The sequence below is a fragment of the Patagioenas fasciata genome, chromosome 16 (assembly GCF_037038585.1).
Source record: "Patagioenas fasciata isolate bPatFas1 chromosome 16, bPatFas1.hap1, whole genome shotgun sequence".
Classification (NCBI taxonomy): Eukaryota; Metazoa; Chordata; class Aves; order Columbiformes; family Columbidae; genus Patagioenas; species Patagioenas fasciata.
In genome coordinates, this window is record NC_092535.1 from 9,771,933 (window position 1) to 9,798,632 (window position 26,700).

At 46.4% G+C, this 26,700-nt stretch overlaps 1 protein-coding gene and 1 non-coding gene across 2 annotated transcripts in view; both read right to left on the reverse strand.

Annotated features, from left to right (window-relative positions):
• Nucleotides 1-4,262: 4,262 nt before the first annotated feature.
• LOC136108464 (U5 spliceosomal RNA) lies at nt 4,263-4,381 on the reverse strand. The gene has a single exon (XR_010652393.1). It is a non-coding gene; the product is annotated as a U5 spliceosomal RNA (small nuclear RNA).
• A 4,461-nt stretch (nt 4,382-8,842) lies between these two features.
• UQCC1 (ubiquinol-cytochrome c reductase complex assembly factor 1) overlaps nt 8,843-26,700 on the reverse strand; it is a 52,966-nt gene continuing 35,108 nt past the window's right edge. Inside the window, exons 8-10 of the mRNA XM_065850209.2 lie at nt 15,181-15,258; nt 13,688-13,801; nt 8,843-10,059 (exon numbers count right to left, since the gene is read on the reverse strand). Coding sequence (XP_065706281.2) covers nt 9,925-10,059; nt 13,688-13,801; nt 15,181-15,258 — 327 coding nt within the window. The 3' untranslated portion in view covers nt 8,843-9,924. The remainder of the gene's footprint in view (nt 10,060-13,687; nt 13,802-15,180; nt 15,259-26,700) is intronic.

Sequence of the window (26,700 nt, forward strand, 5' to 3'; positions counted from 1 at the left end):
GTTAATCACCAGGTGCGGCCTCCACGCTGGGGGAGGAGCTGGGTTTCCCCAGCTCCCGCCCTCGGCTTCCTCAGACACGCATCTGGTACCTGGCGCTCAGAGTGTCCCTTTTGCAAGGGGAGGACGAGCAGCTCTTCAGGCTGCTCCTTCCCTTTCCCTGTAACTGATTCACTGCTGCCCTCCCCTTCCCTACCGAGCGGTCCCCACCCTTGGCCAAGCAGGCTCCAACCTGTTCTGTCCCTCATGTGCTCACAGTGGAAATGCAGATGCTGAAACTTGTTCCTGCTTGAAATTAGTTCCAAATCAAACATGCTTCTCCGTGTCAGTTATAATGACATACAAATATCACAAGTGGCTAATCAGACTCAGCCAAGAAACTTATTCATCCTTGAACCATAGTTAACGCTCCTCTTGGCATTTCTTGGGAGCCCGGGATCTGCATAGACTGGCACTCAGCAGAGAAGCCCAAACATCGTGGTTTTTGGTATCACGGGGTCTCAGTATTTGCTCGAAGCACAGCAGGAATCTTAGCACAGCTCATGTCGTTAGATACCACAGGTGACAGGAGCAATAGCTCGTGTGGTCTTTTAGCTTCTCCCTGGAAATCCTTCAAGGAAAGAACACGCAATCTCAGGAGTCTGGTGCTAACGTGAACGACCAAACTGTTGACATGCTGTGTATTTTGGGATTAGTGAACTCCAGCTTCCCCAAAGCAGCATGGAGCTATTGTTGGAGAAACAATACAGGCAGGCATTAATATGTGATCCGAGACGCTGTGTTAGAAACGCACCATCTAAAACACAAGGCAGTACATGAGAAACTGTGCACAGAAAGCACACAGGAGTCCCCACACTGCGGATGGACCTCCCCACCACCTACCCTGGAGCTACTGAACTCCAGAGAGGCTAACCAGAGAACCACTAACTCGCTGGATTATTGGGCTAATCAGCTGCCCTTTTATCTACAAGTTACAAACCCCCTGTAAGTCAAATTCATCCAGGCTAAATAAGTCGTCTAAAAGCTAAACGTCTGCTCTCTAATGATCGCTGTGCTATAGTCAACGGGAGAGAGACAGCCATGCCTAAGTGTGAACCAGCACATTCAGACACCAGGTTCTAAGTCAGCTGGGATGAGTCATGTCCCCAAGGGACTATCACTCTCCATGGATGGAGTGGGATGATTAGTTTAAATTAGCTGTTTCGTCTTTAGATCACTCGAGTCAGAATGAACTCTTACCAGGACTGTGCAAACTGCAAGAACAGGTACATTTATTAAAATAATGTAAGTTGCCTGCCAGAGCTGTGCTGCAGCGCAGCGAGCAGGTGCGGAGTTTGCAGCTGTGGATAATAGATAGGGGACAAAATCATTACAAAGCTGTTGGCATAGGAGTGTTAAAGATGTAAATAAGTGTTAGAGCAGCTTAAACATTAACTGAAAACATAAGGTGAACAGCTGAACACAATGTCAGGAAGCCTGGGGAAAAAACAAAGGCTATAACATGATGGGCCTTCTTCTAGAGCTGCCTTGCCAGGGTGACAGCATCACCTTGGTGATAACATCAAAGGGTAACATCAACCTACTTTTGGTTTCCTGAAGAGCTGAAAAGAGTGTGATTTTTTAAAAACTCGTCAAATGTGTCTCTTCTGCCAGACAAACAACTGCTGCTGATTCCGTAAAGGGATTTCTGCTGTCTCCACAACCTACACCCCCTCCAGGGATTTCTCCTGGACCTCAGCACATGAAAGCACAATCGATGCAAACGCCCCCAGCTGAGCTGGTCTGGTTGGGCTTCTTCAGTGTTGGAGGGAGAGGCAGAGATTTCTAGGGAGTCAGTTCCCTCCCCCTGTAGCCAACATCTGAGACAGGGCAGCTGGAACGTGCCATGAAACCGTGTCTCTCTCTTCACGGAGCAGGAGAGCTCAGGCTGCCGAAGTCACTGACAGAGCTTTACCATGCAGACATCTCAAATGATGAGAGGTGTCCTGTCCTTGCTGTGTGGCTAAGAGAGAAATGTCCATAACTGGGGCTCTACAGACTGCTTGGCCAACACAGGATGCGGGAATCTCACCAGCCAGTTTTTGCCAGCTGAAAGCAAGGAAATTATTTGGAAGTGTTATCTACACACCTTCTGCGATCAACAGTGAAATACAAGGGGAAAATTCCTTCTGGCTCAACACACACACCAAGTCCCAGTTCCAAGTCCATGTCTCTGGGTGATACTTGAGCTCAGGCAGGATCCAGGCATCAGGCAATGCTTTGTTCTCGTGTCCCACTACAGATGCTCTTGGAGCTTACCAAACACAAACACCTTGCCTGGGCTTGCCACAAGATACCTGCTGCTTCCTCTTCAAGCACAAATGGGAGGGAGCCCGCCAGCTTGTTCCTGATAGCACAGCTCCTGCAGAGCAGCCGCCCAGAGCCAGATTGCCTTTTAACCCTCCTCTTCATTTCAGACTGAAATCCGCATCTTCCACCACAAAGCATCATGGTGTTCAAACACAGCTATCTACAGGCATTTCTGGCAGCCATCTGCATAGCGAAGTTCCATGGTGCAGAATTCGCTGGCCAGATGTCATCAGCAAGCACAACTAGATGAGAAAAGTCCAAATTTGAGTTACTGTGCTGAGATCTGTGTGAACTCACAGAGAGAACAGTGCAGAGTCAAGTCTGGGTTTTTTGTCCCAGGTTCCTGACCACGGCATTACAGAATCATTCTTTTAAACACAGCAGCAGTGCATAAATTCCTCGTTTCATTTATTCCATTCTCATGTCAAGCCTCTTTCAAGTCAGAGGACAGACAGCTTTGCACCCACTCAGCTGAAGGAGGGCGCTGGGCACCAGTTGCCAGCTCCAGGCCAAACGATCCAACTGGTGGTGGCAGGGAAGGCAGAGAACCCAACCTCCACTGGCTCCCCGCACAGGGTGAGCCCAGCACACAGGTGCTTTCCAGTTGCTGCTCTGAGGTCCCCACCACCCATGTGCCACGAAGAGAAGCCAACGTGTGGCCACGGAGTTGCTCCGGTGGCCCTTCGTGGTCCAGCCCTGAGCTGCTCAGGGTGCCAATTCTCAGCCGTCCTGAGAAGGACCACAGGGGTCCTCTTCCCCAGGCTGCTGCCCTGGGCTGTGCACGTGAAAACGCACTTTCAGACACCTCTTCCTTCTCTCCTTCCAAAGGAAATGCACAGCAAGAGAACTGGGCATTGTAATGTCAACAGGACCAGTTAGCAGCAGGAAGAGGGTACGAAGGGAAGGATGTGGGACAATGAGCAAACCCTCACGAGATGCCTGGCTGGGACAGGATGTGGAGCAGCCCGGGAGGCGCAGGGGAGATGAGGAATGAACGAGCCCAGCTCACTCCTTTAGTCAGTGACGTAACCGGTAATGAAGGCTTTCATGTGCAAGGCTCCTTGTTTCCTAAACAAGCACAAAGGAGCTCTCACCTCCTGGGAGAGCTGCAGCAGCACACCGACACCAACAGGATCCAGCCTCAGCCACACGTCGCAGGGTCCTCCTGCATGAACATACCTGTGCGAGACAGTAAGAACAGGACAGTGGATGTTTCTGGTTCCTGCACTTGCATGCAGGAAATTGTTTACACAACTCTGCCCCAGGTCCCTGCAGCAGATCTATCGTCACTTACCCTAAACTCCCTGGCTGCTCCCAGCACATCACATCTGGAGCAGCCACTGAAACCCAACAGCAGCAGGTGGAATTGTGCTCATGTGAGCTCTGTAGAAGGACAAGGCCCAAACATCTCTTCTGTCCTACAAATGAGCAGAGCAAGCTGCTAAGCAGGTTGAATGACTGGAAGCAAAACAAGTACTCCCTCAACATGTTCAGCAGCTTCAGGAAGAGCACATGTAGAATCACAGAATCATAGAATGTCCCGAGTTGGAAGGGATCCACAAGGATCATGGAGTCCAACTCCTGTCCCTGCACAGGACACCCCACAGCTCAACCCATGTGTCTGCGGACGTTGTCCAGTCTCTTCTTGAACACCGTCAGGTTGGGGCTGTGACACCTCCCTGGGAGCCTGTTCAGCGGGTGAAGAACCTTTTCCTCATGTCCCACTGACCCTCCCTGGCTCATCTTCTGCCATTCCCTGGGCTCTGTCACTGTCACAGAGAAGAGCTCAGCCCTGCCCCTCCTGCTCCTGCTGAGGAACCTGCAGCCCCATGAGCTCTGCCCTCAGTCTGCTCTGCTCCAGCTGAACAAACCCAGGGACTGTAGCCGCTCCTCACACAGCTTCACTCCAACTTCATAGCCCTAAACAAAAAAAAGAAGCTTCAAAAAATTCATTGACACTCATGCCTGTTCCTCTTCACAGAAACCTTTAGTAAGAGGTGAAAGATTTATACCATCTGAAGAGAAACCAGAGTATGCAGGATGCATAGGACAGGCCTAAACACCTGACAAAGGAGCAGTGGTAAAATAAGCTCACCGGAGGAGTCTGGGAAGGATCCTGCAACTATTAATACGCAACTGCCCCATCATAGCACAGGGGTCGGGCGGCGCACAGCACGGCGGGTGACACCCCCTTGCAGGCAGAGGTGGGTTCTTCACAAGCACAGCACAGCTGCCCAGGCAGCAGAACCTGCCGCTCACTCATGTTGGGCCTCAGGGCTGTCCGTGTCCTTGCCAACTTCCCCAGGCTCCTGTGTAAGCTTCTGCTCTCTCCTTGACCTCCAGGATAAGATAAACAGCGCTGAGGACCCAGCTGTGCAGGCACAATATGCCCAAAAGATGGAGATATTGCTCCCTAAGACCACAGAGTGGTAAAAGTACCAGCACGTAGGCTGCCCAAAGAGATGCTAATCCAGCCTTAGGACACCAAAGCCAAGCGCGATGCAGCACTGTTCAGCAGAAAGAACGGGCACAGCTTTAGCACAATATGTTTGTAGAGAAAAGAGCAAAAAAGTCTTGATTGATAACACAAGACAGATGCCCTCAGCCTCCCCCAGCCAAACCAGCACCAGTTTGGTCCAGGATCCAAAGGAGGGAAAGGCCTGAGCTGCAGCTGGGCCAAGAATGTTCCTTTAGGAAACCCACACGGAAGCAGAACAACTGAACCCCAGTAAGGTGCGGGTGCAGGAGCCTTGTGCAGACCTTTTCCACTGTGGGCAATTTGACCATGAGCCAACCACACTATTCCATAAATATGACAGGCTGGGAGAGCTACAGTGAGCACTCTCTGCTAGACAAGCTGGCTATATGGTCATGATCGCTTACTACTCACAGATCACTGGATGAGCGCAATTTACGTTTTATATTGATCATTAAGTGTGTTTCAAATAGAACGAAGCACTTAGACTTATAAGGTGTGTGCTTTTTAATATACTATCTGCTTCACATTACTTACTAAGATAAATTTGCTGACATCTTATACTGTGTGTTGTAAAGTTCTGTTCATCTTCACCAAACTTGTATCTACTCAATGAGAAAAAGAAGCAGGTACAAACCATCAACAGCACCTGCAAGATAAGGCCTGTTTTGCACTCTGTTGAGCAAACAGGATCCATTTGGACAGGGTAACACTTTCAAGGCTGGCACCAAGTGCCTGTGAACTATCAACCATGTCTGCAGCTGAACAAAACAAAGGCCTGAGGTCAGGGAGAGAAAACAAAAAGAAGAAGACCCCAGAGTCAAATATTGCTGTTGGACTGAACCATGGTGTGAGGGGCAGGTAAATAATCTGTAAGGGTATAAAACCCAGGGATTTCTATGCTGGGCTGGACTTCTGCAAAGGCACCAGCTCGAGCCGACCCTGCTGGTGTACTACTCCATTAAGTTGTTTATTCCCCTGAACTTCAGTGCCCCACAGTTTGCTTCGAGAGACCTGGGATCCAGACTTCGAAGCAAGTTGGCACCATCCCCTGGAGGAGAGGTGGGCAGGTTGAGACGCAGGATGATGAAACTCTGAAATCTCAGCCAAGCAATATAAAGAATCGAGTGGTTACATATAGTCCTTGGGCCATTAATACATATAATCCCCTTACCTGTTTTCCCTTACCCTCTGTGTCTCTTAGACACAACCCATTGACCAAGTCTGGGGTAAGTCTGGACCCACCCGCACCCAGACTCCTCTCTGAAAAGGAGCTTAGAGAGCAAGAGGTCCCTTCCGAACCTCCAGACTCAACAGGAGGGCCTCGCTCTGCCCTTTCGCATCTCTTGTCCCCACAGAAATTGCTCTGAAACAACTCTCACCTCATTCTGCTTGACGTACTTCCCCCATGCAGCAAGTAACAGAGTGACCCTCGCCATTGAACTCTATTAAGTTGCACTTTAAGTGATCTAAATGCTGCTCTGTGGCAAGCAGGACCCTACACCACTGACCTGACAGCAGACTCCACAGCGACCACGCCGGCAGAACCAGCTGCTGTCTCCTCCAGCTGATGCTTGCTCTCCCATGGCTTTGCTGTTCTTCATCTGCTCTACATTCATCTAATTTAAAGCTCTGGTGGAAAAATTTACTCTTACTCAGCCTCCAGTTTCTGCTCACCTTGTTTGCCAAGCCAAAGGCAGGACAAGTGAGACTGGTGAGTGGTCAGGCCAACGGCTGTGTCCGGAGCAGCGGTTCTCACCGCAGAGTTTGCTGTGGCAGAAGCACAACTGAAAACTTCACTTTGTGGAAGTCAGAAATCTGGGAAGCGGTAACTGCATTTTAACAGGGCTCGGGACACTACAGGCAATGTGGAGATCACCAAGGATGCTGATGCTCTCAGCACTTCCGCTGTTTGAAGAAGCAGGAGAAACCCGTTAGGTATAAAAACCAAAAGGCAGTGTGAACACAGCAGTCAAGATGACAGGGAAAAACACCTCACCTAAAATACAGAGTAGGCATCAAATGGTAGTAGATGACTCCCCTTGGCTCCAAAATGTCTCAGATTGTTGGTTTGAACCAAGAGGCTTCCCAAGTTAGACCCTGTGGGCAAAACACGCACCTACTCTGGCACTGGTGCAGAATGGGCCAGCGGGAGCAATGACACTGAGCACAGGGCCCCTCTCTGCTCTGAGAAACAAGCCAAGACCCAGCTGGACTGATGAGTGCTTCCTAGGGGCTCAGCTCTCCCAGGAAAGGTGGGGGAATAAGTCCTTTGGAATAATGTCCAAGTTCTGTACAGGAGATAGGAGATCAGGCTGGATGATAAAGTGCTCAACACAGCTCCTTCCAGAAGAGACACATTGCATATACTCACTTAAAATACAGTAAGCGGCCTCAACCCGATGGTCTGAAATCGCTTCCAAAAAGCCAGCAGCATAAACAACTGTCCATAAGCAAACTACCTTCAATCGTTCCCTCTATAAAACCTCAAAAAAGGGAAAATACGGGCTTACAACATTTGGTTAAAAACCCCCTGCGATCTGCTGCACCAGAATCACCTTGGACTGCCAGTCAGTGCGGCGGTAACGCCTGCAAGGTGCATATTTTGCTACTGGAAATGTATTCTCTCTCAAGGTCTCTAAACTTTGGTTGGAAAGATGTCTTTTATATAAGACACCAGCACGTTTCTAGCCTGTTGGCATACGCCTCTCGAATTAAGAGGGGTCATATTCTGAATCCAAATCCTGTCTCCAGGTTAACTAATGGCTGGGATGCAAAGTCTTCTCTTGTCCTCTGTAGCCTCCAGTGTATCTTCGCCCTCTAACAGATTAGCCTGTTAATTCTCAGTTTCTGCCTTACTCTCCCAGCCCGCCAAAACACAGGCTGCCTGTTGGGACGGTGGCGCGGCTCACGGGGCTTTATGAACATACAAAGAGCCGCGATTCTAGGTCTTTATTCTCACATGAATCAAAGGTGCAAAGGCAGATGCCAATGACCACAGTCCGGCACCACGACTTCTGGAACCTGCTGCCCATAAACACAGGAAAGGCTTCGGTTCTGACCCCCGGCTGCCCCATGCTCAGAGTACAAAAGGCACCATCACCTCCAGAGCAGGTCCCACCAACTGGGGCAGCTCGGGGGCTTCGGGGCATCGGCCCCACAGACACCACGCGATCTCCGACCCGTGCTCCTGCCGCACGGATAACGTGAGCCCAGGTTTAAATTACGTAGCAGGAAAGGGGTTAAAGTTTAAATGACTGTTTTGTATATGAATTAATGTATGTAGCTTTGAGCCAAAATATCTACCATTAATTTTTCCACCTATTTCAGGAGCAGTAAGATACACAAAGTAAAGTTTATTTTGGTACTTGGTATACTTCACTCTCATTAAAAATAAATTAATCAGCAAATTCCTACACAGCTCAGCCTTCTTTTATGTAAATACAACCCAGCTGTAATGAATTACAAGGTGTTATTATCTCACACACACTGTATAATACTTCACACATAAGAGGTTTCTCTGCTTAGCTCAGCTTTCAACAAAAGCATCTTAAATAAACTGCAAGCAAGTTGTTTGGTCTGTAATGTTTTCACAGAGAAGGGATACACCGCACACATAGAGGGTTTCTTTACATGACTCATTTTATAACAAGTTAAACTGAGGAAGTTCGCCTCGGAAAAAAAAGAACAAAATGCCTTTTTTATACACAGAAGGCTCCCTAAGAGAAGGAGTGTTTGGGAGCCTATATTCTGCATCCCACTGCTCTTTACACAGAGAAGGGACGGCAAATATCCCCCAAAACACACAATATGAAGAAAGCAACTTCAGAAAGAACAGTCACAGCCAGGTACGGTCACACTTGCACCACATTAAGGATTCACAAATCAAGGATTACTTTCACAAATTAAGTGTTATCACCTTCGACTTTTTAAAAATAGTTTTATTAGGAACAAGTCCTGATATTACAGGGCTTATTCTTATCAAAATTACAGACAGCAGAGAAAACACATACACATCGATTTTATCCAGACACACTTTTATTATTGAGTAGGATTTTAGACAGGAGGGAAGTTAAACCGTTCTTGCCACTGACCTGGGAACAGCCTGGTGAACCATCCCGGTGAACCATCCCGGCCTCTGCTCATCACATCAGCAGAGCTCTTGCTCCCATAATTACTACGTTGGTATCATTTGCCTGCACAGCCATACGCAGTTTTCCCTGGGTTGGATGGGTCGTGTTGAGAAGCCCTGGAGCACAGTTTGGGGATGGAGCCAGCACAGTGCTGTGAGCCCCGCACAGCTAAAGGGACGTTCTGTTCACAAAGACATTCTTAGACCACAGCTCTAAAAAGAATACGGAAATATCATCAAGGCAGACTGAAATATCAAGTACTCTGAGGCAGCTTTTAGTGACGGTCCCGTCATGTTTTGGACTTTATGCTCATTAAGATGGCCAGAGTCGCTGCTAGAGCAGCTCTGCTCCCTGACAGTCACACAGGATTACTGGGACCGTGCTTTATTCTCTGCATCCTCCTATCCCTGTGCAACAGAGCAGAGAGTTCCTAAAGAGGATTTTCACAGAAAACCCTTCAGAGTCTGTTAAAGCAATTCTTAACTCCACTAAAGCAAAAATAGGCCATTCCATCTTGATATCAGGCTTTTAAAATACATTAACATCTAATATGCAAAGCTCGGATTTGTTTTCACAACCATTCAGCGAGCAGAGGAACACTGCTGGGTCTATGTTCTCTAAACAAGGCAAAGGACAGAAATGTCTTCTTGAGACAACTCTAAGTCATGGTAAAAGATGTGGTTTCCTAAAGACAGAAGGCAGGTCTTTCCCTTTGTCAGCAAGGGCCACTCAGCGCTGTGACAAGGACAGAGGTTCTCAGACCAACTAGCATTTGTTTGCAGGTGCATATTCAGAAGAGTCTGCCTGTCCCATTTGCTACTGAGTCACCACGAACAGGACAACTAATTAAATATTTTCTCTCCAACAGCAGATTTTCCTTCCTGAACCCACAGCCTCAGCCCAGCTCCACGTCAGGCCCGCTCCCCCGGCTGATCTGACGCGCTGATAGAAACGTCAAGCGCTGGCGTCTCAGAGTCCTTCGTCGTTGTAAACAGGGCTGAGGGGCTTGAGGATGCTGCGGGCGTTGCTCTCCACGAGCGGGCGCCAGCTCACCTCGCCCGTCAGCAGCAGGTCCTCCCCGCTCAGCGCGTCCAGGTGCTGCACCTGCAAGGACAGGACGTTAGTGCACCGTGGGCCATCCCCGCCGCCGCTTCGGGCTCCTCAAGGGCCACGCAAACACCAGGCTTTCCCGCAAGAGAGCAGAACAGGGAGGTTTTAGCACCCTCTGCCATTTGTGAAATGAGGTAGGAGCTAAAAAGGTAATTTATGACTGCTGAAGTGTCAGGGAAAGACCAGGAGATAAGTATCTGCAGATCCACTGGACTTAACTGCGTAAGGTCTTCTACTGACACCTGAGCTAATGCTTCTTCGGAGAGTCTGGCAGCAGGACAAAGAAGAGCCACGCAAAACTAACATGAGTCACTTCACCTTCCCGGCAGTTAATTCAGGTGACACACACTGCTGGTGCCATCATCTAAAAGGAGCGGTCTCATAAAAGTGGTTTCGCACAGAACAAGGTTTATCACTCAGCACAGAACACCTGAGATTTATATAATATGAGTCGGAGGAGACGAACATGGAATGAACACTCATTCTTGCAATACAAGAAATGCCTGGGATCAAATCAAATTTTAAGGTGCAATGCAAGCAAAATAAAAACCAGCCCTTTTGTGACACAACATAGGGTTAACTTGCTGCCACGGGACACTGTAAACATGGGGGAAGGGAAGGGGACAAGGAAAACCACCTCTGGCTCAAGAAGCTTGTGAGGCAGGTTGCTGGGAGAGAGGAGCAGGGAAATAGCACACATGCCTGCCCGGTTACTGTGCTCTTCTCTGGAATCCACTAATAGCCACTGTTAGAGACAGGATCAGCAAGAAATGGTGGGAAAGACCTCATAGCAATGCATACTGGAACCAAAAGATAACTTGAAGTTTCTCAATGGAGGAAAGAATACAGCAGTGGCCACAGAGGGTGAGACCCACAAGCCAGCCAAGCACCACCTCCTGTTTCTGACAGTCACCAACAGTCGATTCCCCAGGAGGAGTCCAGGACAACACACACATACAATGTTATTTTCCTTGTTTATTTCCCCTCCCTCTCAAAACATGTTAGTTTGAGTATTTTGAGCCTGAAGTGGATGTTGTGGATTTAATAGCCCTGGACAGACTTCTCTTCCATAAACCTTGCCAGCAACTTTGTGATTGTCACATCCCACACAACCCGTGGCAACATTACGTCCCACGTTCTTGTGAACAGCCTTTCCTTGCCCACCTTTATATGCCTTCAAGATTTCACAGAGCTGTCTCATTTCCTTCTCAGCTGTTTTTCAGGCAGGGGATCCTACTCGTTGCTAATAAAGGAGCTGTTCCATGCCATCCTTACCCTCTTCTTTGAGCCTTTTTCAAGTTGGGCTTTTATCTTTCTCGATGGTCAGAACCCAAACCATACACATTATTCACGATCACAAGGGTACCATAGATTTTCAAAGTGGCATGACAACACTATTTTATTCTTTATTCCTTAGTAATTGTGGGCATTTGTTTTGCCTTTTTTAAACCCTACTGAGTGCTGAGCTGAGATTTTGATAATCCAACTGCAATCTCAAGGAGTCATTCCTGTGTGGCACAGGCAGTTTAGGGCTCATCCAGACGTATGTAAAGCTGGGACACTTGAGAGGTGTCTGCAGGGACAACATGTCTCTACATGAGCTGCTGATTCTTCCGCAACGTGCCACGTGGACCTGTGTGATCACTATTTCCTACTCAACTGCTGACAGCTTCTGTCCCATCCTTCTCTTGGATATACAGATGTACAACAAACTCCCCACTTGGCAGCAAATCGTCCCAAATTCTTTACTTTTTATATGTGTTTGCTCCCTGCCAATCTTCAGTTTTAAACTTTCCTACAGCCTCCCTGATGTTAAGTATCAGCAAGCTGAAGCACTAAATCGAGCCTGTCACTCCTGAGAAGCCCTCAAGCCTTGCAGAAGTGTCCTCAGTCTCTTACAAAGCTCAGCCCTTTGCTTCCTGCACCACTTTCTCAGGTACATGCTGAAATTCTGACGGGAAGCCAGAGAGTCATGGTCAATGGGGCAGAGTCCAGTATCTAGTGCAGTGCCTCAGGGGTCAGTGCTGGGGCTGTATTATTTAATATATTCATCAATGATTTGGACGAGGGAATAGAGTGACTGTCAGCAAGTTTGCTGATGACACCAAGCTGGGAGGAGTGGCTGACACTGGAAGCTGTGCTGCCATCCAGAGACCTGGACAGGCTGGAGAGTTGGGCGGGGAGAAATTTAATGAAATAGAACAAGAGCAAGTGTAGAGTTTTGAATCTGGGCAGGAACAACCCCAGGGTCCAGTATAAGTTGGGGAATGACCTATTAGAGAGCAGTGTAGGGGAAAGGGACCTGGGGGTCCTGGGGACAGCAGGGTGACCATGAGCCAGCACTGGGCCCTTGTGGCCAGGAAGGCCAATGGTACCTGGGGTGGGTTAGAAGGGGGTGGTCAGTAGGTCAGAGAGGTTCTCCTGCCCCTCTGCTCTGCCCTGGGGAGACCACACCTGGAATATTGTGTCCAGTTGTGGCCCCTCAGTTCCAGAAGGACAGGGAACTGCTGGAGAGAGTCCAGCGCAGCCACCAAGATGCTGAAGGGAGTGGAGCATCTCCCGTGTGAGGAAAGGCTGAGGGAGCTGGGGCTCTGGAGCTGGAGAAGAGGACACTGAGGGGGATCAATATGGAAAGGGGGAGTGTCAGGAGGATGGAGCCAGGCTCTTCTTGGTGATAACCAATTATAGGACAAGGGGCAATGGGTGCAAACTGGAACACAAAAGGTTCCACTTAAAGATGAGAAGAAACTTCTTCCCAGTGAGGGTGGCAGAGCCTGGCCCAGGCTGCCCAGGGAGGTTGTGGAGTCTCCTTCTCTGCAGACATTCAAACCCGCCTGGACACCTTCCTGTGGAACCTCAGCTGGGTGTTCCTGCTCCATGGGGGGATTGCACTGGATGAGCTTTCCAGGTCCCTTCCAACCCCTGACATTCTGTGATTCCGTGATTCTGTCTCTCCAAATCTCTATCTGCTCCTGAATATAGTATTGGAAACATTCTAGAGAACGATGTCATGGAGGCGCTGGTCTTCAGTTCCCTGCCCAACTCCAGAACCTCTCACCTCTTTTCTGGTTTTGGTGCCCACCTGGACTATATCCTACCAACATTTCCTAGAAACCTGGTTCACAAACCTCCCAAGGATTGAGAGGACAAACACTACATAATATTGTTTCTTCCAGGTAATAACTGAAAGAAACAAGTAATTCTGGAAAACAAATCCTTTTACTTCTTTTCCTCGAAGATCGCCAGGAGACTTTCAAGCTCTGCGCGCTATTTCACTATGAAGGGAATCTCAAATCCGCAACATCAACTGTAATTCTACAACCAGTTGCAGCCCATTCCTGACACATTTTGTCAAGCCCCTCCACAGCACAGGTGCAGAACAAGAGGAGCAGGATTGCTTTCAATATTTTGTGAATTTCTCTGCAGTCGTTCCTCATCAAACTGCAATAAATATCAGCTGGTTTTTACATTTTTTTACCTTTTTCTCCTTAAAAATAATCACTGAATATAAGTATCAGTTCTGTTTATGAGGGGAACTGAGCTACATAGTATGCACACAATAAAAACACATATTGAATATTCTAAAGAAGAGAAGGAAGCTGCGCTATGAGCTGTAGGGTACCTGTTTGCGCACATATTCTACGAGTAACTCCAGATGCCGAGGGTCCTCACAGTTCTTGTTGAAAAGGTTTCTCCAAAGAGCTGCTGCCAGAACATGATCATCAGACAAGATTCCCTACAGGAAATACAGAGGAGAATTAAACAGTGCAGGTGAAAAGGGCCTGAACACAATTCTCCATTTGGCGGCTGCCAGCGTTGGCTTTCTCAAAGCCCACGGCCACGATTGACTGTACGTATGGAAAGGCATCAACATCTCTTCCCCAGAATACAAATGGCCTTAAATCAATTTACAGAGCAGCCTGTAACAAATATTCTGGCAAGTTAATTTGGCAAAAAAAAAAAAACGCATCAGGGTATTCCTAGTGCAGGAGCAAATAACTGCATTTCTGTGCTATGAAATCTTGACCGTAAAAATTCTGGCCTTACAGAGAAGACAGCACCACCCCACAGAATTGGGTGAAGCCCATGACACTTGGAAAAGAAAAATCAGAGGATATTACACACAACATTGCAGAAATGCTGTTAGGAGTTCACTATTTTGCTTTGCTTCTCTATTTTTCATTCTAAATGAGAGAGAGCTCAGAATTGTCAAGAACTATCTAGATCTTTCCAGTTAAACCTAATATTAAATTTGGCTTATGCAAGAATCACAACAGTGAGCACTTCTTGTCTAAATTCTCTCCCACTTTTATTGTCTTCTCAGATTATGTGCTGTTACCACCATGGTCTCATAACCCCTGTTTTCTGCCGACACCTTCGCCAAAGGCAAGAGAGGATTTTAAAACGTTCAGTTAAAAATAATAAAAGGTCAACATTTGTTTTTAATTTAACCAGACATTTTGTTTCCAAAAAGAGCGTCAACAAAAAGAGAAAAGAAAGAAAGACAGACAGACACAGGCAGACACGTCCTGGCTATACTTAAAACTAGATTAAAAACCTGCATGCCTAACACTATCCACAACTCTAACATGCTCGCATTTGCAAGATATTAATAAAGCAAATCACCATGCAAAAAATAGCATCACCATGTGAATAAGAGCACCTGAAAAGCAACACCCACTAGAGCAAAAAAATAACTACTAAAAGAGATGATGTAACCGTGTTTTCTTCTCGAAAGGCCTGCGGACACTTGTACCTCTTATTAATACCCTCTCACACAGACTCCATATAAATACTCTCTTTGGTTTCAAAGTATAGCTGAGTACTATGGGATTCAGAGGGAGGAAACGATTTTTTGGTGGTCAAGCAGTGACAAAGAACATCCCTCCTTCCACATCCCTTGTTTTTAATCAATATGCTGTGTGCTTGCTGTCTTCTTAACAGCACTTTAATTCAATGCATGAAATGACCCAAAAACCTAAAAAGTCTGCTTCCATAACATAACATTTCTCCAAAGATATGTAGGGCAAATGTTTTACCCATGTGGAGCACCCTTTGTTCATTAATTTGAAGGCTTACTTGTTCTTGCACGTTCTCTGAAAACATTGTTCTTACCTCATCATATCCAAATAGAGCTGCGTAGAAATTTTCCACCATGCTTCTCAAATCTTCCTTTAGAACAACAGAGTTAATCTGAAAAATAAACCAGAAAGAGGAGATGATGAGAAAACATCATCAGGTTCACTCTGAGCAGGCAAAGAAGAAACAGCGTCTGGGCCCGCAGGCTGGGATCTACTGTCGGCAGCAATGGTGGTGCCGGCAAACACCTGAGAACAACGCACAACACAGCTCCTGTAATTCCGTACACAAATGAAGGGTAGCGTCACTTAGAATATATGAATGGCAGAAAACTCCCCCGCCAACAGCGCTGCCACACAGCGACACGAGCGGAGAACAGCGCAGCGCAGAAGGAGCGCAGGCCAGGTCGTCCTTTCGGGGCAGTGCACACCTGGATTATGAAAGTTGCTCTGTGTTTTAACTATTAAGCAGGTTTTCTTGTTTCATTCACACAGGTCTTTTAGAATCGTAGAGGATTTTCAGCTTTTTTTCTTTGGAGCTGGACATGTCATTATAGCAAAAGTTCTGTAACACTGAAGAGGCACCATCCCCACCACAGCTCCATACTTGTCAATACCGACCTTCTCATTCAGGAATCACGACTTCTGTTTGTCCAGCATCTCGCTAGAAGCACAGACTTACTAGTTTTTCATAGAACCACAGAACAATTTGGGCCGAAGGGACTGTTAAAGCTCCCCAGTGCCACCTCTGCCATGAGCAGGGACATCTTCACCAGCTCAGGTTGCTCAGAGCCCCGTCCAGCCTGGCCTGGGATGTCTCCAGGGATGGTTCATCCACCACCTCTCTGGCCAACCTGGGCCAGGCTCTCACCACCCTCAGGGGGCCACAATTTCTTCCTCATGTCCAGCCTGAGTCTCCCTTCTTTAGATTAAAACCATCACCCATTGTCCTGTCCCAACAGGCCCTGCTCAAAACTCTGCCCCCATCTTTCTTTAAGCCACCTTCAAGCACTGAAAGGCCGCAATAAGGTTTCTCTGGAGCTCCTCTTCTCCTTTTGACACAACCTTTTTCTGACTATGACTAAATTTCTTTCAGTTTGTGATTATCCAGCTACTTGCCCCTATACTGCAAGTGTGACTCAGGCCAAGTCCCACACTGACTTCTAACTAAATTTAGCAGTTGCTTAAATATTTGCTGGTTTGGCCTAAGCCACCCACTGACCCCATGTGAGCTTAAGATGGAACCAACAGAGAAGAGCTGTTGAAACACCTCACGGCACATCCCTCGCTCACCCCGGCCGTTCCTCCTGCCTGTACTTACGACATCCGACAACTGAATTATTTAATCAACAGCTCCTCTCCTGAGGGCGAAGCTGCACGTCCATTGGAAAAGCTGCTGCTTTGTATTGACTCTCAGGAGAGATCTAACTTCTTTTCTATAGATCTCATATACAGCCTAAGTTTAAATCCCCAGGGTTGTTACCTTCGCACAGCAGAACACGCGTGTGTGAGGCTGCGTGTGGGGACAGGTGTGACAAGCAAACCGGGCGCAGGGTAGGACAGTAGATGTGCCGTGGGGCGGGCAGAGCTGGCTGTGATGTGCAGAACACCTGGGAAAACTCACAGAGCTGGAATCTTCACACTTAGGACACTGTGAACCACACGTCCCAAATACCTTCTCAGTATCCTCACCTTGGTAATTACGCAATAGCTTTTCTATCAAAATATGAATTAGCTTTTGCCACGCTAGCAAACCTCCAAATATTCTTCCATTAAACCACTATCTTTTTCATCTGTTGATTTTTATAGAAATGCATATAGTGCAAACACAGGGAAAATTCCTTTTATGTCAGTTACTCATATTTTTCCATTAGTAGAAACTATTAAAATTCATGCAGATATTTTATAGGCTCTCAAGATTTGGAGACTGGTTATTACTGAATGTTTAAAAAAAGAACTAAACATAAGAAATCAGAGGGTTAAATGATGACTGCAACTTCTGTAATGACTTAATTAAATTTTTATTGAGTACATAAACTATGATGTCATTTCTACCCAACCATGCTCAAACTTTCTTTGCATGTCAGAGACCGTGGTTTTTCTCAATAGAACGTACTTCTAAATAAGCTGCACTTCTACAGCTCTAATAAGGGGGAGCAGGTCTCATGTAACACACTCAATAAATTATCCTTCCATTTTAAACAAACAAATTCCGTGAGTTATTATATATTTGCCACGCACTTTTTATGACATAATAAAAATGTTACCTCAAGGATTACTTAACACATACTACAAATGTTACAGCAGGCAACTGCAAGGGGCAAAGAAAACAAATAGTCCCATTACAGAGACAGGTCCTGGACTATACATCCCCGGGGAAGCAGCTTTCAGTACGAAAACCAAAGAGCAGCAGCTTTAAGTTAGCAAGGAATAGATTGACAAAGGAGATAACCACGTTAAACAAACACGGCAATAAATACATCTTAAAAGGCAAACAGTTCAAAATATAAAATATGACTTTGGGGATGGCATCGTATCTTAGGCAATAAAATGACATTTAAAGGAATATTGCAGTTTCTGAAGAATACAATTGGCATTGGTTAAATACTAACGTTGTAAGAAAGAAATCCTGCTTCATAAAACAAGAAAACTGAGTAAATCCAAATCAGCATCTATTGGACACGCTTCCTGTTTTCAGTCTGTACATGTTCTTACACTGGCAAGGTTCATGATCTGGTTGGTCGTGATTCTGCTGACTCTTCCACAGTTTTTTATTGAGAAGAAAAACTGCTGGACCCTTCCAAGTGAGTAATTGCTAATAACAAGAAAAAAAATCATGAACATCTGGAGCTCTTCTAGGGGCTCAGCCCCTTTGCCTCCTTTGGAACAACCCACGGCAGGGTTGCCACCACAATAAATTCATCTGCCATCGCCTCAACTGACACAAAGAACTATCCTAGTTCAAAACAGGGAATACGCTTTTGGTACATCTCTCACATTTACAAGTCCTTTAAAAGAAAAAAGAAATGTACAGCTAACGTATCACTTTCATTGAAAGACGCCACGATCCCACCTTCTGCCTGCAAGACGACTCCAGCACAGCGCTACTGCATTTTCGTTGTTATATTGCAATGAGAAACCTCATCTGCAGCCTCAATACGCATCATTCGACAGCCAACCAAGGAGGCTTACTGCTCTATCAGACAATTCACGTTATCAATGCTTGGTTAAGGTTTTGTATCCTAACAAACTCTCTAGGACAGTAAGAGCACGCTGCTTTATTGTGTATGCCGGACATGAATGAAAATATCTCACGTAAGGGCACAGTCTTTAAAATGAAAGCTGCTATAGTATTAGTCCCTATTAAGTGTTTTGAATGGATGGAGAGTGTTCTTTTGTAATCACTCTCTTTCTCACCACCATTCCCACGCTGTGGTTTACACCGCAGAGCTCTGGGTGTGTGTGAACTGGGAACATGATGTGCTCCACCGGCCCCAGGGCCCAGCCAGCACGGTGCTGGGACACGGGGCAATGGACGGCTCCGCTCCGCAACCTGCTCCCGTCAGACCACGCTCAACGCCACTGCAGACACAGCTGGGATGTCCACGGGCTCCACTGTCCGAAAGCACAATAACAGGAGTTTTCTGTTACGGTTTTACCAGCGTGTGTTGCACCCTTAAGCTACTTTAACACATGAATCCATCTATAGACTATAAAGCCAGAAGGGACACTTCTACGTGCACCTTGTACAGGCACTAGTCACTGAATTTCATGCAGCAATTCCTCTCTTTAGGCTGTAAGTTATGGTTGAACTAGATTTTTTTATGGAGATATTTCAGCCAGAAGAAATGATTAGATCATAGAACCTGACCCTCTGCATATCACAGACCATTACATTTCACCGAGCTCCCTCTGTACTAAGCTCAGTAAGTTGTGTTTGGCTAAAGCATATCACCCTCACAGCTGAACATGTGTATCTCATTTCATATTTGAATTTTCTGGCTTCAGTTTCCACCCCCTCATTCTCATTATACTGTTCCTGGTCAAATAAAAAGCCTCTTCTGTACAATGTATTTGCTCCTGTACCTGTACGCAGATGTGTCGGCACAGCCATCTTTTCAAACAAAGATTAGGCCCTTTAAAGGTAACGTTTAGGCTGATACACTACATCATCAATGCGCTCCTGAAGTGATTAAAGTTGTAATAGCAAAGTAGTAGTTTATGCTGATACAGCAAGAATTAATCCATCTCTTGTGCAAAACAAGTCAGGCAGGTATGAGCATGTGTTTGTCCTTAGGACTGAGTCTACTTGGGGACTCTCGTGAGCCACAGCACAAGCATCCACCAAACACCTGTCAAATGTCTGAACGTCCATCACACGTCCATGGAACATCCACTGAACACCCATTGAACATCCACTGAATGTCCACCGAACACCCATTGAACGTCCACTGACCGTCCACCGAACACCCACTGAACGTCCACTGAACATCCACCGAACACCCATCGAACGTCTGAACGTCCATCAAACGTCCATCGAACACCCATCAAACATTCACCAAACATCCACTGAATGTCCACCAAATGTCCATTGAATGTCCACTGAACATCCATTGAACACCCACCAAACGCCCACCCAACATCCATCGAACGTCCTCGGCTCCCACTGCAGTCAGGACCAGCAGAGCAGACACAGGACAAACCCTCCATGATAAAAAATGGCACTCCTCAAACACTTAGGCTTTTTAATGGACTTTCTCTCAAGTTGCATTTGGAAAGAATGACTTATAATATATAGTTTACATCAGTTATAAATAATATATGACCACATATAGTTATATATGGGCTTTTTAAGTGTTTGCTGCCCTTTTAATAAAGGCACGTGACATTAAATGGGAAAACTTGCATACGACCCTTTTATTTCCTCCAATAACGTAACTATTACTTGTAGGACAGTAATTTTGAAAATGGCTGAGACTGCAGCTAGGATCAGAAAAATTAAATGAACAAAACAGATTAAAAATATCTCTGTAGCAAGGGATCAAAAAGGCCAGTTCCTTCAGGCAATCTCACATAGTTGTGAAATGACAAAGATATTGCAGAAATTATTTTTCCAATCTTCATTTTTGGTGTCTTTTATTAACCACCCTGTTATTTTGTCTGCAAACAAGCTTGCCGGGCTGTAATTAGCTACAGCTGTGAGTCCCCACATTCTTTTAAATATTAACTTTTCTGATAAATCCTCTAATTTTCTAAATAAAATTTCACAATGCACCACAGCAGGTAAGTAACTCCAGAGAACAGGCTTTAAAGGCTTCTTCAACGTTCAGTGACCAGTCCTATATCCTAATATTAACGTAGACAAAAGCTAAAAGTCAGACTGCATCACAACCAGCTCCTGCCAAAATCTTCAATCCATAACAAGATGTTAATGGGAAAAGGCATTTGCATGCTCTACTCCCTTCGCAACAACTGTAGAATCATCAGGAACGCTCCTCAGAGCATGTTCATTTCAAGGAGACAGAGAAAAACGAGGGAATACAACATCACCTCCAGGTTCCAGCAAAAGCAGGTGGTCACTCCAGCTGGCCGCTATCAGGAAAATGAGGAATGTTTCTGTCTTCCAGTCTATTAATTTGGAAACTGCCACGGTAAGAGTGAAAGATGATTGCAGTACAATCCAAACTGTTCTCAGTATACAGGGGGTTATTCCAAATTCCTTTTTTCTGTAGCATGTGGCTGGCAGAGCTCATTGACAACCTCTCAAGGGACAGAGCAGGGACAAGAGGTGACATGGCTGCGCTCGGTTGTGCTCATCCTGTAAGGGCAAACAGTTGTAGAGGGGTTTTCCTGTAATGCCTCTTTTAAAAAACTACTTGCTAAAAGCCTAAAACTGATCGTGAACGTGTTTCTGAACACACCAAATCAAGAATTCAGACTGAGAAACTGAAAGGAATTTACATAGCCCAGTTTAAAAGAGGCAATTGGAGAAGACGGTAGCAAAGGTAAATGAATTATTAAGGAAGATATTCCGCATGAGCACTTACAGAGCTCCCATAAAACTCGATCTCTTTATGGAGACAAACCGCAGTAACTGTCGGCGGGAGTCACACAAGAAACACTGTCCCAGATCAGACCAAGACTCCAGCGAACATGGTATCTCGCCCTCTGCAGTGCCCAGATCCACTGAGACCAGCACAAAGACGACAGGCTGATATATCCTTCCTCCATGTATTCTCCCAACCAATTTCAGCTCGGGACAATCCTCAGCTCTACATCCAGTAAGCCTTCTGCATCCACCACATGCTTCAGTAAGAGGTGCCCTGCTCTGCTGCCCCTGAGAACCATCACCTGCTGCTGGAACCAGCTCCTGGTTCATCTGCTGCCCCGCTTTTGGCACCCGGTGCCTCCATCACCTTCTCACGGCACTCAGGATTCTGCAAGTCCATCGTATCACACGTGATATGATCTGCCCAGAGAAAAAGCCTTAAGATAACTCAATACATTCTCAAGGGTTAGAGTTAAGTAAGCCCTAACACTTCGGAGGGCAGAGAGGCCCTGCAGAGGGATCTGCACAAACTGGAGAACTGTGCAATCACCAGCCACATGAAGTTCAACAAGGGCAAGTGCTGGATTTTGCACCTTTGACACGGCAACCCTGGTTGTACACACAGACTGGGGGAGGAGATGCTGGAGAGCGGCTCCACAGAGAGGGATCTGGGGGTTCTGTTCAACAGAACGTTGAACATGAGCCAACAGTGTCCCTGGAGCCAAGAGGGACCCATGTCCTGGTGCATCCAGCACGGCACGGCCAGCCGGGCAGGGAGGGGATTGTCCCGCTCTGCTCTGCGCTGGGGCGGCCTCACCTGGAGCATTCACTGTGTGCAGGGCTGGGGACACAGGAGAAAAGGAGATAAAGCTACTGAGGAGTGTCCAGAGGAGGAACACCAAGTTGGTGAAGGTTTGGAGTGAAGCCGTGTGAGGAGCGGCTACAGTCCCTGGGTTTGTTCAGTCTGTGCAGAGCAGACTGAGGGCAGAGCTCATGGGGCTGCAGGTTCCTCAGCAGGAGCAGGAGGGGCAGGGCTGAGCTCTTCTCTGTGACAGTGACAGAGCCCAGGGAACGGCAGAAGATGTGCCAGGGAGGGTCAGTGCAACATGAGGAAAAGGTTCTTCACCCAGAGGTGCTGGACACTGAACAGGCTCCCCAGGGAGCTCCCCAGGCTCCCCAACCTGACAGTGTTCAAGAAGAGACTGGACAGCGTCCTCAGACACACGGGGTGACCTGTGGGGTGTCCTGTGCAGGGACAGGAGTTGGACTCAATGAGCCTTGGGGGTCCCTCCAGCTCAGGACATTCTATGATTCTGTGAATAAAAGTCAAGAGCAACACAGTCCCTGGGGTCATAAAGTACTCAACCAAATGAAATGTATTAGATAACGTTTAGCAGGACTGCAGAGCCATGAAAGGTGGCATCTGTATTTGCTGAAGTATCTCAGCAGAACCAGGTAAGTACAAATTAGTAGAAAATGCAATAATTAATTCAAATAACAATCACAGATAATTATGACCAGTAATATTCAATACTGATAAACGTACTAGTAGTAGGTGTTAAAAAAAAAAAATAATAAAATGTATCCAACAATGTGCACACATTTAGCACCTACAATTCTGGAAATGCATCGTGAAGGTATTTTGTGGAGAAATCTAAAAAAACTTCAGTTCAATAATCCAATAGTGAAGAAAAAGATAAATTTTAGGAGTTACTATGAGGAACCCTATTCTCCCATAAATCCATAATGTGTCCACATATAAAATGCTGCATATATTTATTGCCTTTTTGTCTCAGAACAGATCTAAAAGAAATAGAAAACACAGCGAATAGACCAAGGTGATTAAACATATGAGAAAACAGTAGTTATACTCACGAAGAAATGAGGAAGATGATGATGGAGAGGTGAAATCATGAGCGGTACTGAGCAGGTAAACAAGGGATTACTGTTCACTGCTTCTCATTAAAAATATGTAAAGCTGATGAAACGAGCAAATAATACTTTAAGAGAAAATAAAAGTACTTCCTCACACAACACAATCAAGTGGTAGAAGTCATTGCCACAGGACATTAATGAGTAACAAATACCAAAGAGATAAAAAAGTGGCTGAACATTCCTGGAGGATTTCTGTGAGCAGACACTAAATACGACGGTCCCCATGCAGCTCTCGTATCAGCGTCAGTGAACACCAAGTGCACGCACCAGAAGAAATCCTGGTACACAGTTCCATCTCTTATATCTTTCCCCAGGTATCTCTGTTGGTTGCCTCAGTGGCATCTCCGCTGCGAGTGCCATGACCCTGGACACCGTCCGCCAGCTCACCCTGCTGACCTGGGACGATTTCACCTGAAATAACCCAGGGCAACTAAAACACTTGTTACCCTCCCCATAGCTTTTAGTAACCTCATGGGTAGGGGCTGCTTTTTATGTAGGGGTAAGAGCAGGAATGATTCTACTCAGACCAAACATTATCCTTCCCTAGGGGAAAAACTAATGAAAAAAACACATTCTTTCTCCAACAATTTGGGACCAGAACAAGATTCTATTGGGTAAGAATGGCAAATCACCTGTCTCCTCTCCAGAAAAACAAGTCACATCTCTTCTCAAAAACTCTCCATGAAAAAAGTTGATTTCATTTCAAAATCACAGAATCCCAGAATGTCAGGGTTGAAAGTGACCTGGAAAGTTCATCCAGTGCAATCCCCCCATGGAGCAGGAACACCCAGCTGAGGTTCCACAGGAAGGTGTCCAGGCGGGTTTGAATGTCTGCAGAGAAGGAGACTCCACAACCTCCCTGGGCAGCCTGGGCCAGGCTCTGACACCCTCACCATCAAGAAGTTTCTTCTCAAATTTAAGTGGAACCTCCTGTGTTCCAGTTTGCACCCATTGCCCCTTGTCCTGTCACTGGTTGTCACCGAGAAGAGCCTGGCTTCATCCTTCTGACGCTCCCCCTTTATATAACTGCAAACATCAATGAGGTCACCCCTCAGTCTGGAGTGGCAATTGCTACAGTCCACACAATTAGTGAGCAATTAACAGATCTAATCCCTGATGCTTACACCTGGTACCAGTGCAGCCTTCACCCCGTGGCTGAGAACAGGACAAACACAAATGCTTTTTCTCACTATCTCCCTTTCCAATTCATTTCTGGCTAATTTGTGTTTGCCCCATCAGACTTCCCACTGTTTCCTAGCACAGCCCTGTTCATATGTGACCCGTTTGACATTCTCCCATCAGTTCCACATTTGAGTAAAATTCTAATTTGAAGTCACATTGCCTTCACCTTCTACCAATATTCTGCACCTTCTGGTTTCAATCATAAGCTGAGAAAAACCTGATTTCCCCAAGCACTCCTCCTCCCCAGGGCTTCAAACACACGCATGCCACAGAATAGTTAACAGTTAAATATTTTCTTGCCAATATTTTAAGAGTGCAGAAGGTTCCAAATTGCTGGTAAAATAAACAATGCCAGACTGTGAAAACTCCTGCCTGCCATATACGCTGATGTTAACAAGAGTTTCTTTATTACTGTAACCTTTCAGAAGCGAACAGAAATTATTTCTCTACCCTAGTCCTGCCCTCAAGTAAAAGGCAAAGGAGGAAAGCGAACCATGAACAAGCTGCACGGTAAGATGCTGTGAGTTTTCCATCTTCTGTATTTCACTCAGACTTGATGCTGCTGTGAATAAATAAACTTCCAGAAGATCCTAAAAGCGTGGGCAAGGATTTTGAGAAGCCAAATATTTCCTTATGCGCTGAACAACACAGATTAAACCTACATATGGGCCACCTTCCCTCTCGCAAGCATGGGATAAACCAGGAAACACAAAAGGGCACATGTCGGATGCTCTCAGTGAGACACATGATTTTCGAGTTCCTTGGGACACAGCACCCGAACTGCAACATCATGTATGTTTTGCTAGAAACTAAGAAGAGATTTCCAAGATCAGATATGCTGGTATTTTGGGCAAATCTTTTGACCTTTTGCTTTATTTCCTGCTCTCTGAATATGGAGAAAACAGCACTGACGTTTTTACAGAAGTTAATGACAATTAACTAGTTAATGTCAACAGAGATTCAGCAAGTGCTGGGTGTGACCAGAAACAGGAGAGGAAGAGAAGGGAACAAAGTATCTATTGAGATTCCCAAACCAGAATGGAAAACAGAAAAACCTATCCTTTTGCCCAGCCGTGCACAAAAGCATCATACACCATTGCTCATCCCAAAGTAGCAACAGAAATCAGAGCAGCAAGCAAGCGCGGAAGTGAGCATTGGAATTATTGAATGTATTGGATTTGCACTTCCCAATCATTATGATTTATTCTACTCTGGGAGTTGTTTGCAAAAACAGTCACAAATAAGGGCTTCATAGAGTTGCGTGTTTTATAAATGGAAAAAATGGGCCAGAGAAGTCAGGAAATGAAGTAACAAAACAAACTGAGTTCTAACAGGAAAACACAACCATTTGCAACCCATTGACCTGGCCGGGCTACAAGGCGCTGCGCCTGTGATCACTGTGTCTGCAGCAGAACTGAACGGGTCAGGGGAAGTGTGACAGTGACAGTGGCATAAGAGCTGTGGGCAGCAGCTGCTCCACAGCCCAGGACATCCTGCACGCCACGGGCCAAAACAACCACGAGTGGGGACAGGGGCTACAACGCCACAGCGAGCAACCAGCCAGAGAGACGGTCCTTGCGGCAGCTTTCGGAAGACATACGAGTGATGCCTGGGTCAGAGAGAGAAAAAGGTGAGGCACGAGGATCCTAACAGCAGAGGAAGGCACTGACAATGGCAAATACGCAACCGGGATTTCGGATGGGAAAGTGTTCGGATAAAGAAAGAAAGGGATTGAAGAATCAAAGAAAGATCTGGAGTTGAAAGAAGCAAATTCACGAAGATTGTTCCATATGCAAGGGCGGGTTTGAAGCCAGCACACAAGAGGATGGGTTCTGAGCTGCCCTTTGCACCAGGAGGCTGCAGGACGAGCACGGTGAATAGAGGCAGGACATGACCACTGGGAACGATGAAACAACACGCCAGGGATGGCAAGAGGCACAGCGGGCATGATGGTTCTGAAAGGATTAGTTGAACAAGAAGAAACACAAGGGAATGGAGAGAGGTGGTGGGGCCAGTGTGACATCCAGTGTGACATCCAGTGTGACAGTGTGCAGGGGTCCTGCAAGGAAACAAAGAGAATTAGCAAGAGAGGTAAGAAAAGGTAAAGAGATAAACCAGTATCTCTACAAGATAAAATGTAGAAAGGGAGAAGTATGTGACACGCTGACAGAGGAGAAATGTGAAAGCAGGTGCCATCAGATCCAAGCTCCAGTGAATTCAGGTGTTAGGGTAACACAAAAATGCCAAGGACAAGGAGGGGAAAAAACATTCAAAGTGGGCATGATGAATTAAGACCTTAAGTAATTGCTTACGTACTGCAAGTAAATGCCAAAATTAGGCAGACCTGACAGCAGTAACACGGTCAGCGTACCGCAGAGCAAAGCACCCAAT